General features: G+C 33.8%; 2 protein-coding genes across 3 annotated transcripts in view; both read left to right on the top strand.

Moving 5' to 3' along the window:
• Positions 1-15,360, top strand: part of LOC101506560 (uncharacterized) — a 16,866-nt gene extending 1,506 nt beyond the window's left edge. Inside the window, exons 2-24 of one of the 2 annotated variants that reach the window (XM_004508102.4) lie at positions 1,916-1,996; positions 3,159-3,258; positions 3,418-3,502; positions 3,599-3,648; positions 3,912-3,991; positions 6,800-6,859; positions 7,410-7,509; positions 7,598-7,675; positions 7,956-8,023; positions 8,147-8,215; positions 8,292-8,369; positions 8,452-8,547; positions 9,747-9,817; positions 10,369-10,446; positions 10,557-10,650; positions 11,844-11,942; positions 12,522-12,739; positions 12,830-12,944; positions 13,408-13,539; positions 13,624-13,731; positions 13,801-13,910; positions 13,997-14,098; positions 14,175-15,360. In XM_004508102.4, the coding sequence (XP_004508159.1) occupies positions 1,916-1,996; positions 3,159-3,258; positions 3,418-3,502; positions 3,599-3,648; positions 3,912-3,991; positions 6,800-6,859; positions 7,410-7,509; positions 7,598-7,675; positions 7,956-8,023; positions 8,147-8,215; positions 8,292-8,369; positions 8,452-8,547; positions 9,747-9,817; positions 10,369-10,446; positions 10,557-10,650; positions 11,844-11,942; positions 12,522-12,739; positions 12,830-12,944; positions 13,408-13,539; positions 13,624-13,731; positions 13,801-13,910; positions 13,997-14,098; positions 14,175-14,703 (2,601 nt within the window). In that variant the 3' untranslated portion in view covers positions 14,704-15,360. The remainder of the gene's footprint in view (positions 1-1,915; positions 1,997-3,158; positions 3,259-3,417; positions 3,503-3,598; positions 3,649-3,911; positions 3,992-6,799; positions 6,860-7,409; positions 7,510-7,597; positions 7,676-7,955; positions 8,024-8,146; positions 8,216-8,291; positions 8,370-8,451; positions 8,548-9,746; positions 9,818-10,368; positions 10,447-10,556; positions 10,651-11,843; positions 11,943-12,521; positions 12,740-12,829; positions 12,945-13,407; positions 13,540-13,623; positions 13,732-13,800; positions 13,911-13,996; positions 14,099-14,174) is intronic. The other variant, XM_012717933.3, reaches the window with a different exon arrangement.
• A 1,537-nt stretch (positions 15,361-16,897) lies between these two features.
• The window catches only part of LOC101515154 (outer envelope pore protein 16-2, chloroplastic), a 2,527-nt gene continuing 1,005 nt past the window's right edge, over positions 16,898-18,419 (top strand). Inside the window, exons 1-5 of the mRNA XM_073370936.1 lie at positions 16,898-17,281; positions 17,573-17,624; positions 17,955-18,032; positions 18,276-18,307; positions 18,401-18,412. Coding sequence (XP_073227037.1) covers positions 17,150-17,281; positions 17,573-17,624; positions 17,955-18,032; positions 18,276-18,307; positions 18,401-18,412 — 306 coding nt within the window. The 5' untranslated portion in view covers positions 16,898-17,149. The remainder of the gene's footprint in view (positions 17,282-17,572; positions 17,625-17,954; positions 18,033-18,275; positions 18,308-18,400; positions 18,413-18,419) is intronic.

Raw genomic sequence — 18,419 nt, 5'->3', positions numbered from 1 at the left:
CTCCCCAACCCCCCCCCCCCGGGTGAACATTCTGTATTTCCCCCCCCCCTCCTCTCTTCCCCTGCCTCCTTCTAGTCCCCGCACAAGCCAGGATCATTAGGCCCATTCTTGTTTCAGTTATTTTTTTTCCTTCTTTCTGTTGCACAAGCTAGGGCATATATAAATATGCTCGTTGGTGTATTAACCATATTTAATTTTGTGGAAATTATCCTCTGGTTATTTTAATTAAAATATTGAACTTAAGGATGACAGTTCTGTCATTACCTTCAGGCCTCCTCATCCACTTTTTGGCTAGCAGGAGGCTCATGCTCTTTCTGTCACAGTTAATATTTGGAATGCACTAGTTATTGTTCAATTTATAGTCTTCCCGTTCTGTAAGGGTCTGATTGGGAGGGGAGAGTTTGTTTTTGTTTTTTGAAATTAAGCAAGCTATAAAATCTTTCTAAGAATGATTGAAGTGTGATTGTAATGTTATATGATCATACATCATTTTATTTTTTAAAATGTTAAATATATATTAAAATATAGACTTAGCCCTCTAAAACCCTCCGAAATCCCCTTCCCAAACAAACCCTAAGTCTTGGTGGTCGCTAAATGCACACATCATTTTTGTTTGTGAGCAGCATGCTATATTAAGCAATACTTGAATAAAAGAATGTCTTTCATTACTTACTATCCTTAATTCACTGTTTGTCCCCATATGCAACATTTGCCCACACTTTGAAGGATCAAATTGTACTTTTTACCTGATTGTCACCACTTTTTTACTGTCCTTATTTCTTGTGTAGGCTGGTCTGTTATTGGTTTTAACCATTTATGAAGCAATTTTTAATACTCAAAATTCACATGTTGTAAGTAAGAACAGGATTTACACTAAAACTTCAATAATATTAACACTGCTTTTAGTGCTTAAATTTTGGCTATGCATCTTACCTTTACAAGCGAGGGTAGTAGTTATCCTATCTGGTGTCAATATCCCATCACTAGACAGGTTCTGAATAGTCTTCACAGAAAGAGAAGGGACCAAAATAATTTTGTGATGTTGATGCTTGATCTGTGTCTCAGTTTTTGTGTTTATCAATTTCTGTCTACGTAAAATAAACTTCTCTTTATTCGCTATGTAAATTCTGTTTTAGATTGCTTTCTTTTTGTTCACCTGATTTTGTTTCCTCTGATTAGGGTGTAAGGGAAATTATAAGTTAGGGCATTATTGTTTCGTTTGGCTCATAGGATATTTTTTCTTTTTCAGTTTTGGTTTTGTTTGCAACTGCCAGTTGTGTTGTCCTCTCCCTCTTCATTGTTTTTTGAAGTAAAACGAATAGATAATTTATCAAATTCATTATGGTAGATACCGGTTCTATTATGAATTAATTGAGGAATTGATACTGTCTATTGAATAAAGCAATACACATACTCTGGGAATAACTTCCAAGAGGTGGTTACTTACAAGGAATAATTATTACTGTCACAAATATACAAACAATACCCGCTGGATATAGAAACAATCTCTAGGAATTAGAGAACCTAGTATCTCCCAAACCAACCAAACAACCTAATAAAAACCAATTCCCCACAAAGTTCAAACTTAATTCTATTTTAAACCTACATCTGGGCCTTGTTAGTTGGGTCTACGCCTCGTATAGGCTTTGGTAATAGGAGGTCTACTGACACATTATGATTTAGATTTCAGCTATTTTCACAAGAGCAAGTAGTTAGCCTGCTCACATTCCCCACATATATTGTGATACAATTTTAGGCGTTTTGGAGTTCTTACATGGAATCTGTTTTTATTGCTGGCATATTGATATCATCAGTGGTTGATAGGCATATATGAATACATTGTTTTTTTTGGATGGTTGAGAGGCACCTATCAATGAATACTTTTTACTTAGTCTCTCTTCTAATTGGATTTCAGCGTGTGAAGGTGTACCGTCTGAATGATGATGGAAAGTGGGATGACCAGGGTACTGGACATGTAACTATTGATTATTTGGAGGTTTGTAAATATTTTTTCGTGCCCTTTTATTTGTGACAATAATGACTTGGTTAATTAGTTTATGACGGGTCCACTGAATACAATGATGCAATTTGATTTATGGAGCAGACAATACTTTTTTCCCCCTTGTTTGAAGCTTTCATCTGTGACTGACATGCCTACTTCATAAATCTGTTTGACTTTCCCTCAGGAAGTGTCGTTTCAAGGTTTAAAATCATTTTCCTTGAAATATCATTAGTAAGTAGAAAATACTGGGAATACTTATACTAGGTATAATTCATAGTAATCTTAGGAATATAAGAAATTTATTTGGTTTTAAAATTTTAAAAATTCAAATTAGAACAATTGTTGTAGAATGAGGTAGGAGTGGGAAGTTATAATGGTTTGTATTACAAAGTATCTTTTACTCTCATGGGAATGTAAGTTTCCTACCCTTTAACTTGAGAATAAAAATGAGAAATGATGGTTAAGTATCATTCTTGGGAATTAATAATACCCGTGAGATTTTTATAAAAACTTGAAATGAATGACGCTACATTGCATTCCCTACCTCATTTTCATAAGAATAATTTTAAATGTCTTCAAAAAGCATACTAATTTTTGTTTATGTCCATGACTGCATGTTTGGATTCACTTTTGTGGGAGGCAAAATTGATTTTGACATATTCAAGTGCTATGAATTAGAATTAGGGAATTACTTTTGCCTCCAAACATGATTTTTATCCCCAAACTTATTGTTCAACTCATATTTACATGAATGTATCAAAACATAAATCAATCACTTTATATTCAACTTTTAACCAAAATTTTCAGCAATCGTAGAACCAAATACACACTTTATCTCTGTCCTTTGAATAATGAATTTTGTAATATTTGTTTTTAAAACATATCTTCCGTAGAGACTAGCAAGTGTATTTATTTTACCGATGAGTACTTCTTTCTTCTTATTTTTGATTACTATTGCATCTTCCTCTCTTCCTAATGATAAAATCGTCGTGGTTTATATACATCCTAGTATTCAATAGAATAGATGGCCAGCATGCATATTACTGTATGCCAATGTATATTATTTATTTATAGCTGGTTTTTATTTTTGAATTGGACAAACTTTGAGATTCGCTGCATTAAAAATATATACAATATCTTATATTTTATAATGCAGCGATCAGAGGAACTGGGCTTATTTGTTTATGACGAAGAAGACAATGAGACCATACTTTTGCATCGCATCAGTTCTGATGATATTTATAGGAAGCAAGAAGGTAATTTGCAACTTCTTGTGCGCTCTATCTATTCACTCTCTCTCTCTCTCTCTCATTAGTATATATGTATATCAGTAGTGGGCATTGCAATTCATCTATGAATGTGAACATTTAAGAGCTGATTGCATTTATCTGTTGATGGATGCTTTTCCTCCTCAGATTCAATAATCTCATGGAGAGATCCAGAATATGCCACAGAATTGGCGCTTAGCTTTCAAGAGCCTAGCGGATGCTCTTACATATGGTAACAAAGAATAACTAGTGTTTTTTTTCCCTTTTTATTGGAGTCTTGTTTCTGCTGATGTGGATTGAGCTTAATTACTATGCTTGTTTCATTCAGGGATCATATTTGCAATGCGCAGAGGAATATGCATTTCAATACTTTAAATAGTAAGTGATGTCGATTTTTAATCTCTTCTGTACCCCTGCTGGTACAATTGGCTTTTGTATTTGCCAAAAAAGACTTATTTGTTTACATATTATTTGAAATTGTTGCTTCTTTGACCAAAAGCATTACGTCGAAGTATTTGTCAAATCAGATTATTACTACAGTGTTTGACCATTACTTTTGCTTTATTTGCCAAATCAAACTATTTACTATTTATAGCCTTTGTCCGACTGTCGTGGCTGTATTTTTCTGTTGTTTTTATCAGATGAGCCATTTCAAAGTGCTAACAGTGAGTTAAGGGAGTTGCCTGCTGTTGAGCTATCGACACTCCCTTTGATTCTTAAGGTTTGGGCATTGCTTTAATATCCTTGTTTGTTTATTTTTATTTTTGTGTAATTATAATATTAAATTTCATGTCCATCACATCTCTCTTCAATTTGTCTCTTAATTACTGAGAATTATTTTAGTCAGATTAGCTGTGGCTTTGTTTGCTTTTAGCCTACCATACACGAATTCTGAAACAACTTCAGTAATTCATTTATTTATGGTCTGTTTGTTATCTGTTCTCATTTCACGTTTCTTGCATAAATCTTTGAGAACAGGAAACAAAGGGAAAACAAGGCGGTATTTTTGCAACTGAGAATTCAATTGATTTAGAGTTCATTTGGTTTGCGAAACTGTATCTCATTTCCTGTTTCTTGCATAGATCTTTGAAAATAGGAAACTAACTGAAAACAAGTCGTATGATTTCTAATGCATACTTCAGAAAAATATGGCAGTTTAAAATCCATATCAATTATTAAATTTATGAAACTATCTCTAATAGAGCTTGAGAAACTAAGAAAAATGAAGGGAAATAGATCTGAATATTACTGTATTGACATTATGAAAATTACAGTTGTTACATGTATTTATAGTTACACTGTTAGATGAAGGTATTACTGATACATGCGAGGCTTCTAGTTGAATTCTAACTAGCCTTACAAACTGCAGTTAAGCGCAAGATAAGCACATCTATAATACTTAGCATTGTGCGAGACATACGAAAGGGAGGAGGAGTAGTACGTAATTGTATCAATATCTAAGATGGGATCTGCTTTAGACATGTTTATTTACTTTCTAGAGTACGTTGTCCTAAATGTTCAGTTACTTAGGGAGTGAGTGCCATTAACACGAGAGGTTTATTTAGCCAACTACCCCCCTCTCAAATTTGAACCCATTACTTATCACTGGTTCCATCTGCAGTTGTTGTTTTAACATTTTTTTCTTGATAAATAATCATAGTGTGGTTTAGCAATTTTGAATCTCTTGACACACGCAGCTGTTAATAATTTCACGTTTGGGTGATTTGAGAGTATTATGCGAATCATGTTCTGCATTGGACCTTGTGTTGTAAATTCATCAAGAGCTTGCTAGGGAATGCTGTTGATGCAATCTCAATTCAGTGTTGGGCTAGGATGGGTTAAGTAACGAGAAATGGGATGATATTTTCATTTCTGGAGATGACAAGGAAAACTATATACAAGAAGTAGTCAGTAGCTTTTTGAGTGGATTTCTTCAACCAACCTGAATTTGGGATTGCATTTCTGTATTATATTATCTTGCGTTCACAAACCAACTACCGGAACATGTTAATATTATATCTCATGTTTTTTTGGTGGAAACATGGGAATGGTTTTGCATTTGACACACCCCCTTATACTTGGGGCCTTTTGGCTTGAAACTCGAACACTGCCCACCCACCTTAACATGTGAGAATTACAAGAATCAACTTGGACAATGCACTAACACAATGAGAAGGACAACTGAAGTCATCAAATGGAGTTCTTTGGTCATAGTTGATATGCAATCTTAACATCCCTCATGCCTAGGATGACTTCTAGAACATGATGTTTGCAAAACTGGACATTTGTGGGTGGCCTAAGATAAGGGTCGTGACATTTGACTCTAAAACCATCTTAGAATGAGAATAGATTTGGTTTAACTTGACTACAAAAATTAGCTCAAGGAGGAGGTTGGCCCAATACATTTTTAAGAGAACTCTGGCTATATAGTAGCTGTCTATTTTCACAGTAGCCAATCTAGATCTTAATGTACCCTTTTCACTCCAAGGAATGGGCATCTGTGAAGTTTGCAGTGATTGTAATTGTACATCTAGAAATGACTCAGCATCATGATTCAGGATTGAGATATTGGGCGAAAGCATATGAGTGATATTATGTCTATTAGGTACAGTCAGGTGTGCAAACAGAATAGGGGGAAGAGAAATAAATGCATAACGTAATTGTTCATTTTTCGATAAACTATAATCCTATATACACTGGTGAATCAGAGAAAGGTCACTATGACTAATGAAGAATATGAGAATTAACTACGCAGCTCAGCACTTTTAATTCTAGACCTAGTATACACATATACGACTGTGACTCTGATTTACCACACTAGCAACTAAAAAATTGCTGTACAAGGCACTTTGGCCATTAGGTTGGGTTCGAGCTCAATTTTTTTTGGTGGTTGCTCATCCACCCCCCCCAATGTTTATTCAAAATGAGCAAAAAAACTACCAAATTGGAGCTTCTGGTAACATCATTAATCCCATTTTTCAATACCAGATTGGAGTACTACACTACCGGATTTTAGAATCCGGTAAAAAGCCAAGAATTTTGGGGGGATGGAAGAGCATCTTTCATTTTTTTAATATAAATGCAACTTGCAAGCCAATTTATAACATTATTTTCTTTGATCCATGAATCTGAGCACTACAGGAATTATAATATCAAATCGTTTTGGATGTTCTGTGTAGGTTCATCAACATATTTGTTAGTGATCCTGCACATTTGGAATGTAGAGGTGTTAATACAAACTTGTTTGTGATGTTACTTGAATTGTACTGTTGTAAATATGTAATTTAATGGTTTGTGCATATATTTTCTCTTTATTGTCATCTAATAAAACGAATTTTCATAACCATTGTGCTGTTGTGCCTGAGATACTGACTTTGTCCTCATTCTTATCCAATAAAAAGAATTCTGGGTATTGTTGAATGTAGTAATGTAATACTTACTATAAGACTTATTCTTGGGTTAGAAATAATTTGCTTTTATCTATGAAACTTCAATTTCATTTTAATCAGTTTTGCTTTTTGGTTTGCAGACTGTTGTTGACAGCAGCATTACAGATCAAATACGGCTAACAGAGCTACTATTAAGTAATGTAAGCTGACATTAACTTTGGGTATTTGTGCATACTTTGTCTTCATATGGTATGACCTTCACTCTGCATGACTTGTTGATGTCTCACTGTTGTTGTAGATCTGTTAGTCATTTATGTTCATATATATATATATATATATTTATTGTAACCTGTCCCTTTTGTGGTAATGATGGAAAGATTTGTTAACATTTAAGTTCATACTGTTGTCGATGGTGGAGGCAAAATCCGCTATTTTTGGCCGCCATAGCCGCCATCACGTGTAAAATGACCATGGTGGATTGTTGAAATCCTGCTTTCCGCCATGGCCACCATTTGATAACACTGGACTCAAGAATTATTGATTTTTTTTTTCATAAGTTAATTTTGTTAGAAAATCTTCTCTACAAATAAATATGGATGAAGTAGTGCTGTGTTTTCTTTTCCCTTTTATATTTGGAAGCCTACATATCACATCAATCATCTGGCAGAGTGCCAAATAGATTGTGTTTACTCGATCTTTTCTCTTTTTGTATATGATATCCATCCTTTTTAATTTGTGTTTATAATGTAGCAAGAATTTATTCGGAAGCTGATGGGGCTATTTAGGGTGTGTGAAGACTTGGAAAACATGGACGGCCTTCACATGATTTTCAAAATCGTCAAAGGGATCAGTCAGTATTCATTTTTAGATCATTTTTATTTGGATCCCTATTTGGTCATTTTTGTATTTATTTATTTCTGCGACATGTAATCTTGCAGTTTTACTCAATAGTCCACCAATTCTTGAGAGGATTTTTAAGGAAGAGTTTATAGTGGACATCATCGGTGCCCTTGAGTGTAAGTGCATTCTTCAGAAATTAATTTCCCAATCGACTGACGAGTTCTTCTCATTCAGTGATTACTCCATATTCCATAATAATATATTTCTTTTCTCTATCAGTTTTTAGTTTTAAATTTAAATTGTTTTGATATCTTGATTGTGGTATAGCATTCCTTACTTGCTAATAGTGGGTTCAGTTTAGGAGGTATCATTGATTTAGATGGTTTCATTTTGATGCCTTCATTCTTTTCCTCTACTACTTTTGATTGCTGAACCACTTGTTTTAGCAATATGCAGATGATCCGGAAATTACTTGTGTTCAGCATCATCGTGAATTCTTAAAGGACCATGTTGTTTTTAAGGAGGTATTTTTTCGACCCATCTTTCATTTTTAGAGAGCTGCAAGGTGCTGGGTAGCTTTGACAATGCGTCATAATTTTTGTCAGAATTTTTTACCTCGATAGTATATTGTCTATTTTCTGTTGTAGGCCATACCTATAAAAGATCCCATTGCACTAGCGAAGATACATCAGACATATAGAGTTGGTTATTTGAAGGTTTGGCTCCTTTTAAGACTTCTTCTGCTGACCCTGGTTCTTCAATGTGAACTTACCTTTTTTTCTCACTTTCCAGGATGTTGTTTTGGCCAGAGTCTTAGATGACACTACTTCTGCAACCATTACCTCTATAATACATGCTAACAATGCCTTTGTAAGTTTTGATTATCAGAGAGAGAGAATAATCATTTAATATAGTGTTGCATTTATTGTTGACTGCTCTATTTTTTTTCTAGGTTATTGCTATGTTGAAGGACGACAATACATTTATCCAGGAGTTGTTTGCTAGGTTAAAATCACCCACCACCTCTCAAGAATCAAAGAAAAACTTGGTAGGTCTTGTTAAAGATATCCTATCATTTGCTTCTCTGGCTATAATTGGAGTTTGCGAGATATTGAATTAGAATGGAGAAACGTTGTGTGTTCTTTATTTGGATGATTAATGGTCAATAGCCAATAGGGGACGAAAATGGGATGGTTTAGCCTTATGGTTTAAATATCGGTACAACCCTTATAGTTATTTACTGGAAATTTGAAATAACTAAAATTGTATGGTACTGAGGTTAAATAGTAATTAAATTACAGTTTTAAAAAAACATATAATGTTCTACTGTCAATTTCCAGCACATTGTTCTTCCATAGCATAAATTTGTCCCCCTCTAGAGATTTAGCTTATTTTATATTTACGAACACACGCAATTGGTTCAATTTGATGAAATTTGACTGACAGAATAGACTCCCAATAAGCTATCTCATCTGTCCTGTAGATTTTATGGTCTTTTCTGCCAATCACTTGATTTGTTTCAAAACTTAGAAAATTGATAGGTTATCTTATGTCACATTCTTGATCATTGCTAACTACAACTTTTATGTGCTATGGATACTCCTTTGTTTCAGTTTTTAACTCATTAAACAATGCACATGCTTTTGTCCTGAACTCAGTCGAATTTAACAGATGTTTCCTTGTTCTTTAGTTTCATCTTGTTCGGTGTTCAGAATTCAGACCACTGCATATACCAATGTGATGTTTGATCCATGGACCCGATGTCTTTATGGACTTCAACCTTGTATTCTGGAATGTATTTTTTATTAAGAAGTGTTGCATTCATATGGTCTCATTTTTTCCCCTTTAGTTTTAAGGAAACAGATTAGGTATTCATATGTAGTCTTTGAAAGTTTATTCTCTTCTGATAACGTAATGTACATCAAGATGCACCATAAGTCCATAACAAAGTAACTTGTAGATTCATGAATAATTGCATTGCAATTAATCAAGGCTATAAAATTATCATACATTGAGCATGTTAGTGTTTTGCTTCCTATCTTGTATTGTTATATATGGTTAGAACTTAGATGTTAATGCTTCCCTGTTGAATGTTCATGAATCATAATTTGGTTATATATGGTTAGAACTTAGATGTTAATGCTTCCCCATTGCTTCCTATCTTGTATTGTTATATATGGTTAGAACTTAGTGTGTTGATTCCTCTCTTGTTTTAACCATAATTTGCCTCTTATGTGGGATGGACAGGTCCATTTCTTGTATGAGTTTTGTAGTGTAAGCAAGAGCTTACAGATGGTCCAGCAGCTTCGGCTTTTTAGGTATGTTACATTGGTATCTTGACACAACCTGTTTTGCTGCTTGTTGTCCGTCCTATGTTTTAAACATTGGTTACCATTATTCAATTGGCTGTTTATTTTGGTAAGGCATATAAAAAAGTCCGCTGCTTAATGTTCTTCCCCTTGTTTTGGGAGCTTATGGCAGCCTTCTGTGGAGCCACTTCTCCTTGGTCTGTCATAACTTTCCTATGTGGTCATGGACCTAATTAGATGTTTTCGACTAAGCCTTACTGGAAATTTCAATATTTTAAATTTTGTGTGCATCATGTTATTTTAACTTTCTGTGAATTAAGACGTTTTTACTTAGCAATTAACTACAACTGATAGAGGCAACTTTTGATATTAATTGTGAAAAGTTATGTCTGTAATAGCTTTTGAAGGGAGCTGTTATAAGTGACCTCTTACAGCACTCTTTTGACTCAGAACATTGATACCTAATCCATCCCCATTACCTTTTTTTGCAATTTATTCTACATTTTGGTTGTTCGTTGAATCCCATTAGTTAGTAGGTTCAAATTCTTAAATGTTTGTAGGGATCTGATGAATGAAGGCATCTTTGACATTGTTGGTGATGTTCTGCAAAGTGAAGACAAGAAACTTGTGCTAACTGGGTATTGATTCTTCCTCTTTGTTAGTTGTCTATATATACTCCAGTTGACTGTTCTGTTTGTACACTTCTTTATGAATAAATTCTAATATGAATTCATTGTGATGGTTGCAGAACAGACATCCTCCTTCTTTTTTTGAATCAGGATCCTAATCTTCTACGATCATACGTTGTTCGGCAGGAAGGAATTGCTCTTCTAGGACTCTTGGTATGCTGTTTGTATATAAATGGGATCATATTCAACTTTTTGTTTGTAAATGGTCATATTCTTTTTTGGTTGATTTGCAGTATAAAGAATTTACAGAAATAAAAAACCTTGTTGATGAACCTATCTGTGTGTGTGAGTGTATGCACCCTCTACATTGCAATTTTGAAACCAGTGGTCAATTGTTGTGGTTTGCTAGTCACAAATCTTGCTGCAAAGTGCAAACTGTTGTAGAATATGTGGTGCTGAACTTGCGATATGTAGTTTGTGCTGGTAATACTAATGACCGGAAAGATTGAATGCAAGGGATATTATAATCTTGGTAATGGTTGATACAAGAGCCAAATTAGGAAAGCAATTAAAGATTGAAACCAATGACTGTTTTGGTAGTGTGACTTGTGACTGTTACTGCAACAAGTAATTATGATTTTCGATTGGTTCTACAGAAAATTGAAAGGGGGTTAATAGGTTTGAAACAATATAAGATGGATTGGTTTGTTGAAATTAGCTTCTAAATTGTGTTTGACAGTAACTCAGATTTGAAAATTCAGTTAATTGTTTTTGGTTTTGGGTTTTGTTTTGCTGAACAAATCCCTATTACGTTCCTGCTTCATTCATCTTTTCTAAATGATTCACTGAGCAGTATTGTTTTAATAGATAAGTACTTCTGTTATTTAGACTGCATGAAGAGGATAAAATGTAATCCAAGAAAGGACATTGAGTCTAAGAGATTGATGTATAAGGACCACAAAGTTCTCTTGTAGATTCCAGTTTTCCTTTCCTGTCAAAGGCACCACAGAACAGCAAAGGCAGACCATTGCCATAGATGTTTAGCTTCCTCATAGAAGGCTTCAAAATTTATAAATGTAACTGGTGCAGATCCTTTGGGTAGGCCCAATTCTCACAATGTTTCAAGATCCTTTGGGTTTATACAAAAAAACTACCTCTATTAGAGGCAGGCTGATCTAAGTGCAGTTGCAGCAGTCAAAACTACACTGATTTGTTACAGCTTACAGCCATTATAACCATTCCTAACTTAATTTAAGAGATTCTAGCTGAACCAACTGTTACACTAATAGACACATGTAGCAGTATAGTCTAACACCAACTTCTATTAGTTGATCTGTTATGTATTTAGTTATGCTTTTTGGAAGGCTAGTCCTGCATGTAATTATTGATCATGCTATCGTGTACAGGTTAAGGGAATGGTAACAGACTTTGGAGAAAGCATGCACTGCCAGTTTCTTGAGATTATTCGCATTCTATTGGACTCGAGCACATTGTCTGGACCGCAGGTATCTATTTCTGTTTTTTCTTGAACCTTGATCGATAATTTATTGACTTAAGTTCCATTTCTGGATATTAGTTATGAATTTACATTTTTTTAGAAGGCCTGTATTTAGTTTTTAAATAGTACATCACTTTGCTCCTTTTCACTGGTGTCATTCGTTGTCTATCTTGGATGTTGTAGTTAGCTAGCTTCTTGAAACTTTATTTGGCGGGGAGGGGTTGTTTTCCTCATTTTGCAAGTTTGTCAGTTGTAAATCTGGGGAGTGAATTAGCTGATTAATTTTTGAATGTCAGTGTTATGTTTCTTAGTATGCTCCTATTTACCAATTTTTGGAAAAGTTATCCACTTAAAACTTAATGTGGAGTCAAGGTGTTTTTCTCGCAATGCATTTGAAGTCAACATACTTAAGTTTGTTTGTGCAGGTATAATATTTGAATATTGATTTGTGTTTTATAATGTGTCTGCTGATTTGTTGGAAAAAGTTGTCGATTAAAGTTTCACGTAAGATGGAAGTCTTTTACTATGTTGGTAAGATATGTATTCCTGAACATGTTTTATTGACTACTTCAATTTCATCTGACAGAGGGACACTATTATTGACATCTTCTTTGAGAAGCATTTGGGTCAACTGATTGATGTTATAATAGCGTCATGTCCTTCAGAAAATATTGTCGATGCAAGTAGCAAATCAATAGGTCCTGGACGAAGAGTTCGGTTTCTACACGGAACAAAACCGGAGATATTATCAAACATATGTGAATTACTATGCTTTTGTGTCCTTCATCACCCATACAGGATAAAGTATTGCCTTCTTGCTTTTCAGTAATCAGATTGAATTCTATGCTGTTAATCATGAATTTTTTTATCATGGATGTCTCCTTTGTGTTTCAGGTGCAACTTTCTTCTTAATAATACAATTGAAAACATTTTGCTACTGACACGGAGAGCAGAAAGATACTTAGTTGTCAGTGCTGTCCGGTTTGTTCGAACTGTCCTCTCCCGGCATGTAAGTCTATACATTCAGGCACTATTTTTGTAATGCAATTTGGGAAAATTGTAAATTGGTTGAAGAGAAAAATGATTTACTATAAGGGAATCGGTTTTGTCAATAGCGAATTCACTGGTAGCATGGTGTTTTAATGTGGGGAGTCTCCTCTATTATGAAATACTGTAAATATATTTGATACAGTTTACAATCCACAATTCGAATATTAGCTTCTTGAGTCATGATTTTAAATTTTGAATGGTGATTTGATATCCTCACAGCTTAGTTATAAATTAAAATATTGTTTCCCTTAAGATATTTTTAAACACCATTATTTTGAGCTAGATTTTGTCTGTTGCAATTTCTTTTTCTTGACCACCAATTATTTTAAGAATCAAAATAAATGTTATTTGTTATATAGCAGCAGAGTTCATTTGTCTACTTTAGATGCAGTAAATCTGACATTTTAAGTTTTAACCTGCAGGATGAGCATATGATAAATTATTTCGTTAGGAATAATGTTCTCAGCCCAATTATAGATGCCTTTGTTGCTAATGGTAATCGTTACAATCTTCTCAATTCCGCTGTTCTGGAACTTTTTGAGTATATCCGGAAGGTAAGTAACTTTGATGACTATTCATTGTGGATCTTAAATTCCCCATCTAAAACAATATTACACTGACAATGTTGTATTGTGTAGGAGAATCTGAAATTATTGCTAAAATACATAGTGGATTCTTTTTGGGATCAGCTGGTGAAATTTGAGCATTTGGTTTCAATTCACTCGTTGAAAGTAAAATACGAGCAGGTAATTTTTTTTACCTGCATGTTTTCTGGGCATAAGTTCATAGATCTGAGTTTACATGCATGGTTGCAGTGTGTGGATAATGGTGGGACAAATGCTGCTGCGGTAATGGACCTTCGAAGACGAATTGATGAGCGTGCTGTGGAGAGAGAAGAAGAAGAACGCTACTTTAATGAGGACAGGTGCATATCTTCTTTCTTAACTATAACAATTTTTTATTTTTTATGCAATTGGTGTGGAGTCTCTGAACTTGGGGAGATTTGATCAGTGATGAGGAGGATGCAGCGTCTGCATCTGTTCCACGTGATCGTAAAGGTCCTCAACAACCTATTCTTTCCAATGGAGTTACTTCAAACTATCCACAGTCAAGGTATACTTGTCTACTTTATTTGTTCGTTTTTTAGAAGTCCATATGTGATAATATATGTACTCATCTTGATTTTCAGTCGAAGGTCACTGGTTGACTATGAAGACGACGAGGATGATGAAGATTATAAACCACCACCAAAGAAGAAGCCAGAAGCATCTGAGGAAGATGAAGGGATAATGGAGTCTCTCAGGATGAAAAGGAAACTTCCTTCAAAGGATAAAGAGCCCGAACTTGTGAAGAAGCAGAAGTTACCAAAGAATTCAAAATCTAAAGATAGTGTTTTTGCTGCCTTGTGTTCAACATTGAGCCAAGCTGTGCTACCTAGTAAGAAATCTGCAATCAATATTCATATGGGTGACCGGACAGTTGAGGGGAGGATGAGCTCTAGTGAAGACAATCAGGAAGACGGTGAAAATGTTTCTAGAAGCAGCTCTGATAATAGCAACATAGGAGCTGAAGATAACCATGTAGAGCAAGATACTTCGGCCTCTAGAAGCTTTTCTGATTGTTTGCATGCAAAAACGGATAACACACAATTGGGTGGCGAGGAACGTCCACTAGTTCCTCCTAAAACTTCACCAGAGATGGCTGTAAATGGATCATAAGCATCTACACTCATACAGGAAGGCAGATTGTTTTTCTGTTTGACGTATAAATTTGCTGGTGGCTATGTGGTTGCTGACTATCAAAGTAGCATGCGTTGTGTGATAAAGGAATTTTACCTACAAGGGTGTAAGTTCTGGTCATCCGTTGCATCGGGGGCATGTTGTGTGGAGGTAGTATTGTACAGCACCACTAAGGCGGGAGAATATTAATACAGAAAAGTGGATGGATCTGCTCCTATTTCTTCAATCTGCTATTTTGGGCTTTGAGATTAGTGGTTGTTGCTTTTACATAACTTTTCTGAGCAATAACTCTGTATTTTTCTCCTCTCCAAATTTTACCTCTTCCAGGTCATTTATTTACTTTTGTAGTTTTTGCCGGAGGACCCAATGTGTGGATGAGAGGTGATATTTTTATCATTGTTCCTCTTCTGTTATTTAAACTTAATGATAGGGGGCGCCAATATTTTGCCCAATACAGGTTTTTCTTATGTTTTTTCTTCTCTCTTTTTTCTTTTTGTGGTGGATGCTGGTAGGGATGGATAAATGTGCAGTGAGCTTTTAGGTCCATTTTTTCACATATGTATTCGGAATCGTCATCCATTGTAAATCTCTATGAAACTGTTGCGTATGCAATGGTCTCTTTGTGCTGTTCTTCCACATCGTATTTGGATTTACATTTACCTTTTTTGCGTTAGTCTTTTCGGTTTTTGTATCGTACAGCTCACAGCCCACTCGAAGTTGAAACTAGGGTGCCGTTATGTTATTTTTTCCAGTTTTGCTGCTATGCTAGGAATTTTTTCAAATCTTGACGAGCTAACTGTGGTACCAGCTTAAAAATCGTAGTACGTGTCATTGTGTTTTTCCAATGTTATTTATATATTTGCTGTATTTTTTGTTCGATAAGTCCTGTAGCTAAACCCGGTTAGTTCATAAAATGAAATAGATTTGAAGGCTTATAGTAATTATATATTTAACCAGTGCAAAGCTAAAAACTCTCGAAGCACCATTAACAGCTATTGCATAAATGTCGTAATGTGTTGGGCCTATTACCAATTTGATCACCCCAGTTCTAAAATAAAAAAATCGTTACTTTCTTTTAAACTCACATTTCTGAAATGCTACAAAGGCTTTTGGATGTATACTTTCGTACTGCATATGTTTTCTTTTCAGAATTTTACTTAGACGACACAATTTTTTTTTCAAATATTCGTATGCAAAATGAGGTTGAATAAAGTAGCCGTTTGTAAATTTAAATCCAATCACACGCTTAATCTTACAAAAATAAGAATATTTTGTTAAGATATGTTAAGTATAACATAATTTAAATATAATCTTTACTTAAAATCTACGCTATTTAAGCTTTGAGTGATATAAAATTACGTAATGATAAGTTAATAGTTTAACAATGTTAATAGGCCATTTAAGTTATGAGTGATATAAGATTATGTAATGATAAGTTAATAGTTTAACAATGTTAATAGACTATTGTGATTACATTTTATTTTGATATCTAATAATTTTTTAGAAAATTTAATTTTATATGACATCATATTTAAATTTTATGTCAAAAATTGAAATAAATCAATGTTTAAATTTCATAAAAGGTTAGCAAATTTACCATTTAACATAAAATACAAAATTTAATACAATAATAATAATAATAATAATAATAATAATAATAATAATAATAATAATAAATACAATAAAAATTGACCTATCACGCTTAATGTCATTAATTTTATTCATGGAAGAGTCGCATCATAACTACTTCAACTTAACTTGAGATTAATTTGTAACTTTTTGACGTACACATCACAGTCAAATTACAATATGATATGACTCTGTTAAGTTTGTTCTTAAAATATCTACAAAAATATATCTATATTGTGAAATGTTATTGAATGTGTACGTAGAAATGTTGCATATACAAGTTAAATCCTATAAATTCGCATGCAATTCAACTACTTTGTATAGTTTTTGCAAACAAAAAAAAACTAGTTGGTATAATTTTCATTATTATTTATTTATATCAGAATGTTACTTATATTTTGTTTGCATAAAATATTTTAGAGCATAATCGGATATTGTATGTATTTAATTTTTGAAGGAGTTGCGTGATTTTGAACATTACACATGAAAATCGGTTTGATTTGGATCGTGGATGGAAAAAGACTCGGTCTCACTTAACTTGCAATTAAAAGTAGTTCTCTCTCACGCACTGAAGTTGCAAACAAAATGGGTTGCCACTAACTCCTGATCCACGTTGTTTAGGAACATACACGTGTGTGTCAATGAAACACGTGTTCTCCAAAGCACTAATCGAATTCTATAGTCGGTTATTTTGTTTGTAATGTAACTCCTTTTGTTTTGTTACTTATTTTTCTGTGTCTGTGTTTGGGTGTTTCATTGAGAGCAAAATAGAAAGGGTTTGTTTTGTGTAGTTAAGATGAATAGCAGCAGCAACTTGGAAACTCGTTCTCTTCTTGATGAACTTAGTACTTTTAATAAAGGTGGAATCTTCGACTTTGGCCATCCTCTTGTTAACCGCATAGCGGAGAGTTTTGTCAAAGCTGCTGGGGTATGTTTTTATACCAATTTTATTTGTATCCATTATTATTATTCTTGGTGTATCACTTTTTTACATATAACTTCAATCACATCTCACAATATTTGTAGAGAAATTTTAAAATAAAGGGCCATTAGTATTATATGATTGGATTGGATTGGACTGGATGCATGTGTACTATAGCAGTTAGTTATTTAATTTTTATTTTTTATCATTTTCATGTGAAGTTATATATATATATATATATATATATATATATATATATATTATGTTCCAATGCCATTTTAAATCTCTTATTTTTAGATTGGAGCAGTTCAAGCTGTGTCTCGTGAAGCCTATTTCACGGCTATTGAAGGTGCAACTCTTCCCCTTAACGTTTCTTATGAGTTTTATTTTGCAAAAATCATCTTTGTTAATTAGTAATTAGTTATTAATCTGAAATAGCCTAAAACAACTCTTCCTCTTGTTTTTCTTCTATAAGTGTCTTTATTTTATTTTTTTAAATCTGAAATAGCCAATGTTAATTAGTAATTATTAGTAATTAGTAATTAGTTATTAATTATGTTGAATGAACCATTGAACCTATGACATCTTTGTCACGCCAACTCCACCAAACCAGAAATCATTTTGTTACTTCTGTGTGTTAGTTTAATATTAATATGCTTTGGATGAATAATATATATAGGTACTGGGATTGATAATACTAGTGGCATGCCTCCAGAAATATCTGCAGCCAAGAAACATCGTTTACATGGTCTTAGAGGTAGGTACATGCAAACTGCAAACATTTACAAAAAGCAGAATAATATGCATATGCAGAATATTCAGAACCAGTCAATTTCAAGCATACAAATTTAATGTGAATCTTGAAATGATTAAAATTATCAAACATATTGACTCTAAATTATGATACCAATTTTGGCAACCTCTTATAATCTTAATTTATAGTGTTTTTAGAGGAGAATAGTAACATTTGTTTCTCTGTCTTTTTTTTTGGCACATTCAGGAGAGACCAGCAGTAAATCCATCGAGGCCATGGTGAGTGTAATTTCAATATGTGCAAAATTATTTTAGCCTTTGTTATGTTCTGTCCTTTTTGGTTAATTGCTGTCTTTTCTTTTTCTTGATCAGGTAAAAAGCACCGGGAAAG

Source organism: Cicer arietinum, chromosome 7 (assembly GCF_000331145.2).
Source record: "Cicer arietinum cultivar CDC Frontier isolate Library 1 chromosome 7, Cicar.CDCFrontier_v2.0, whole genome shotgun sequence".
In the NCBI taxonomy this organism is placed as follows: Eukaryota; Viridiplantae; Streptophyta; class Magnoliopsida; order Fabales; family Fabaceae; genus Cicer; species Cicer arietinum.
The sequence above is the reverse complement of the archived record's forward strand: the minus strand, read 5'-3'. Positions and strand labels throughout refer to the sequence as shown.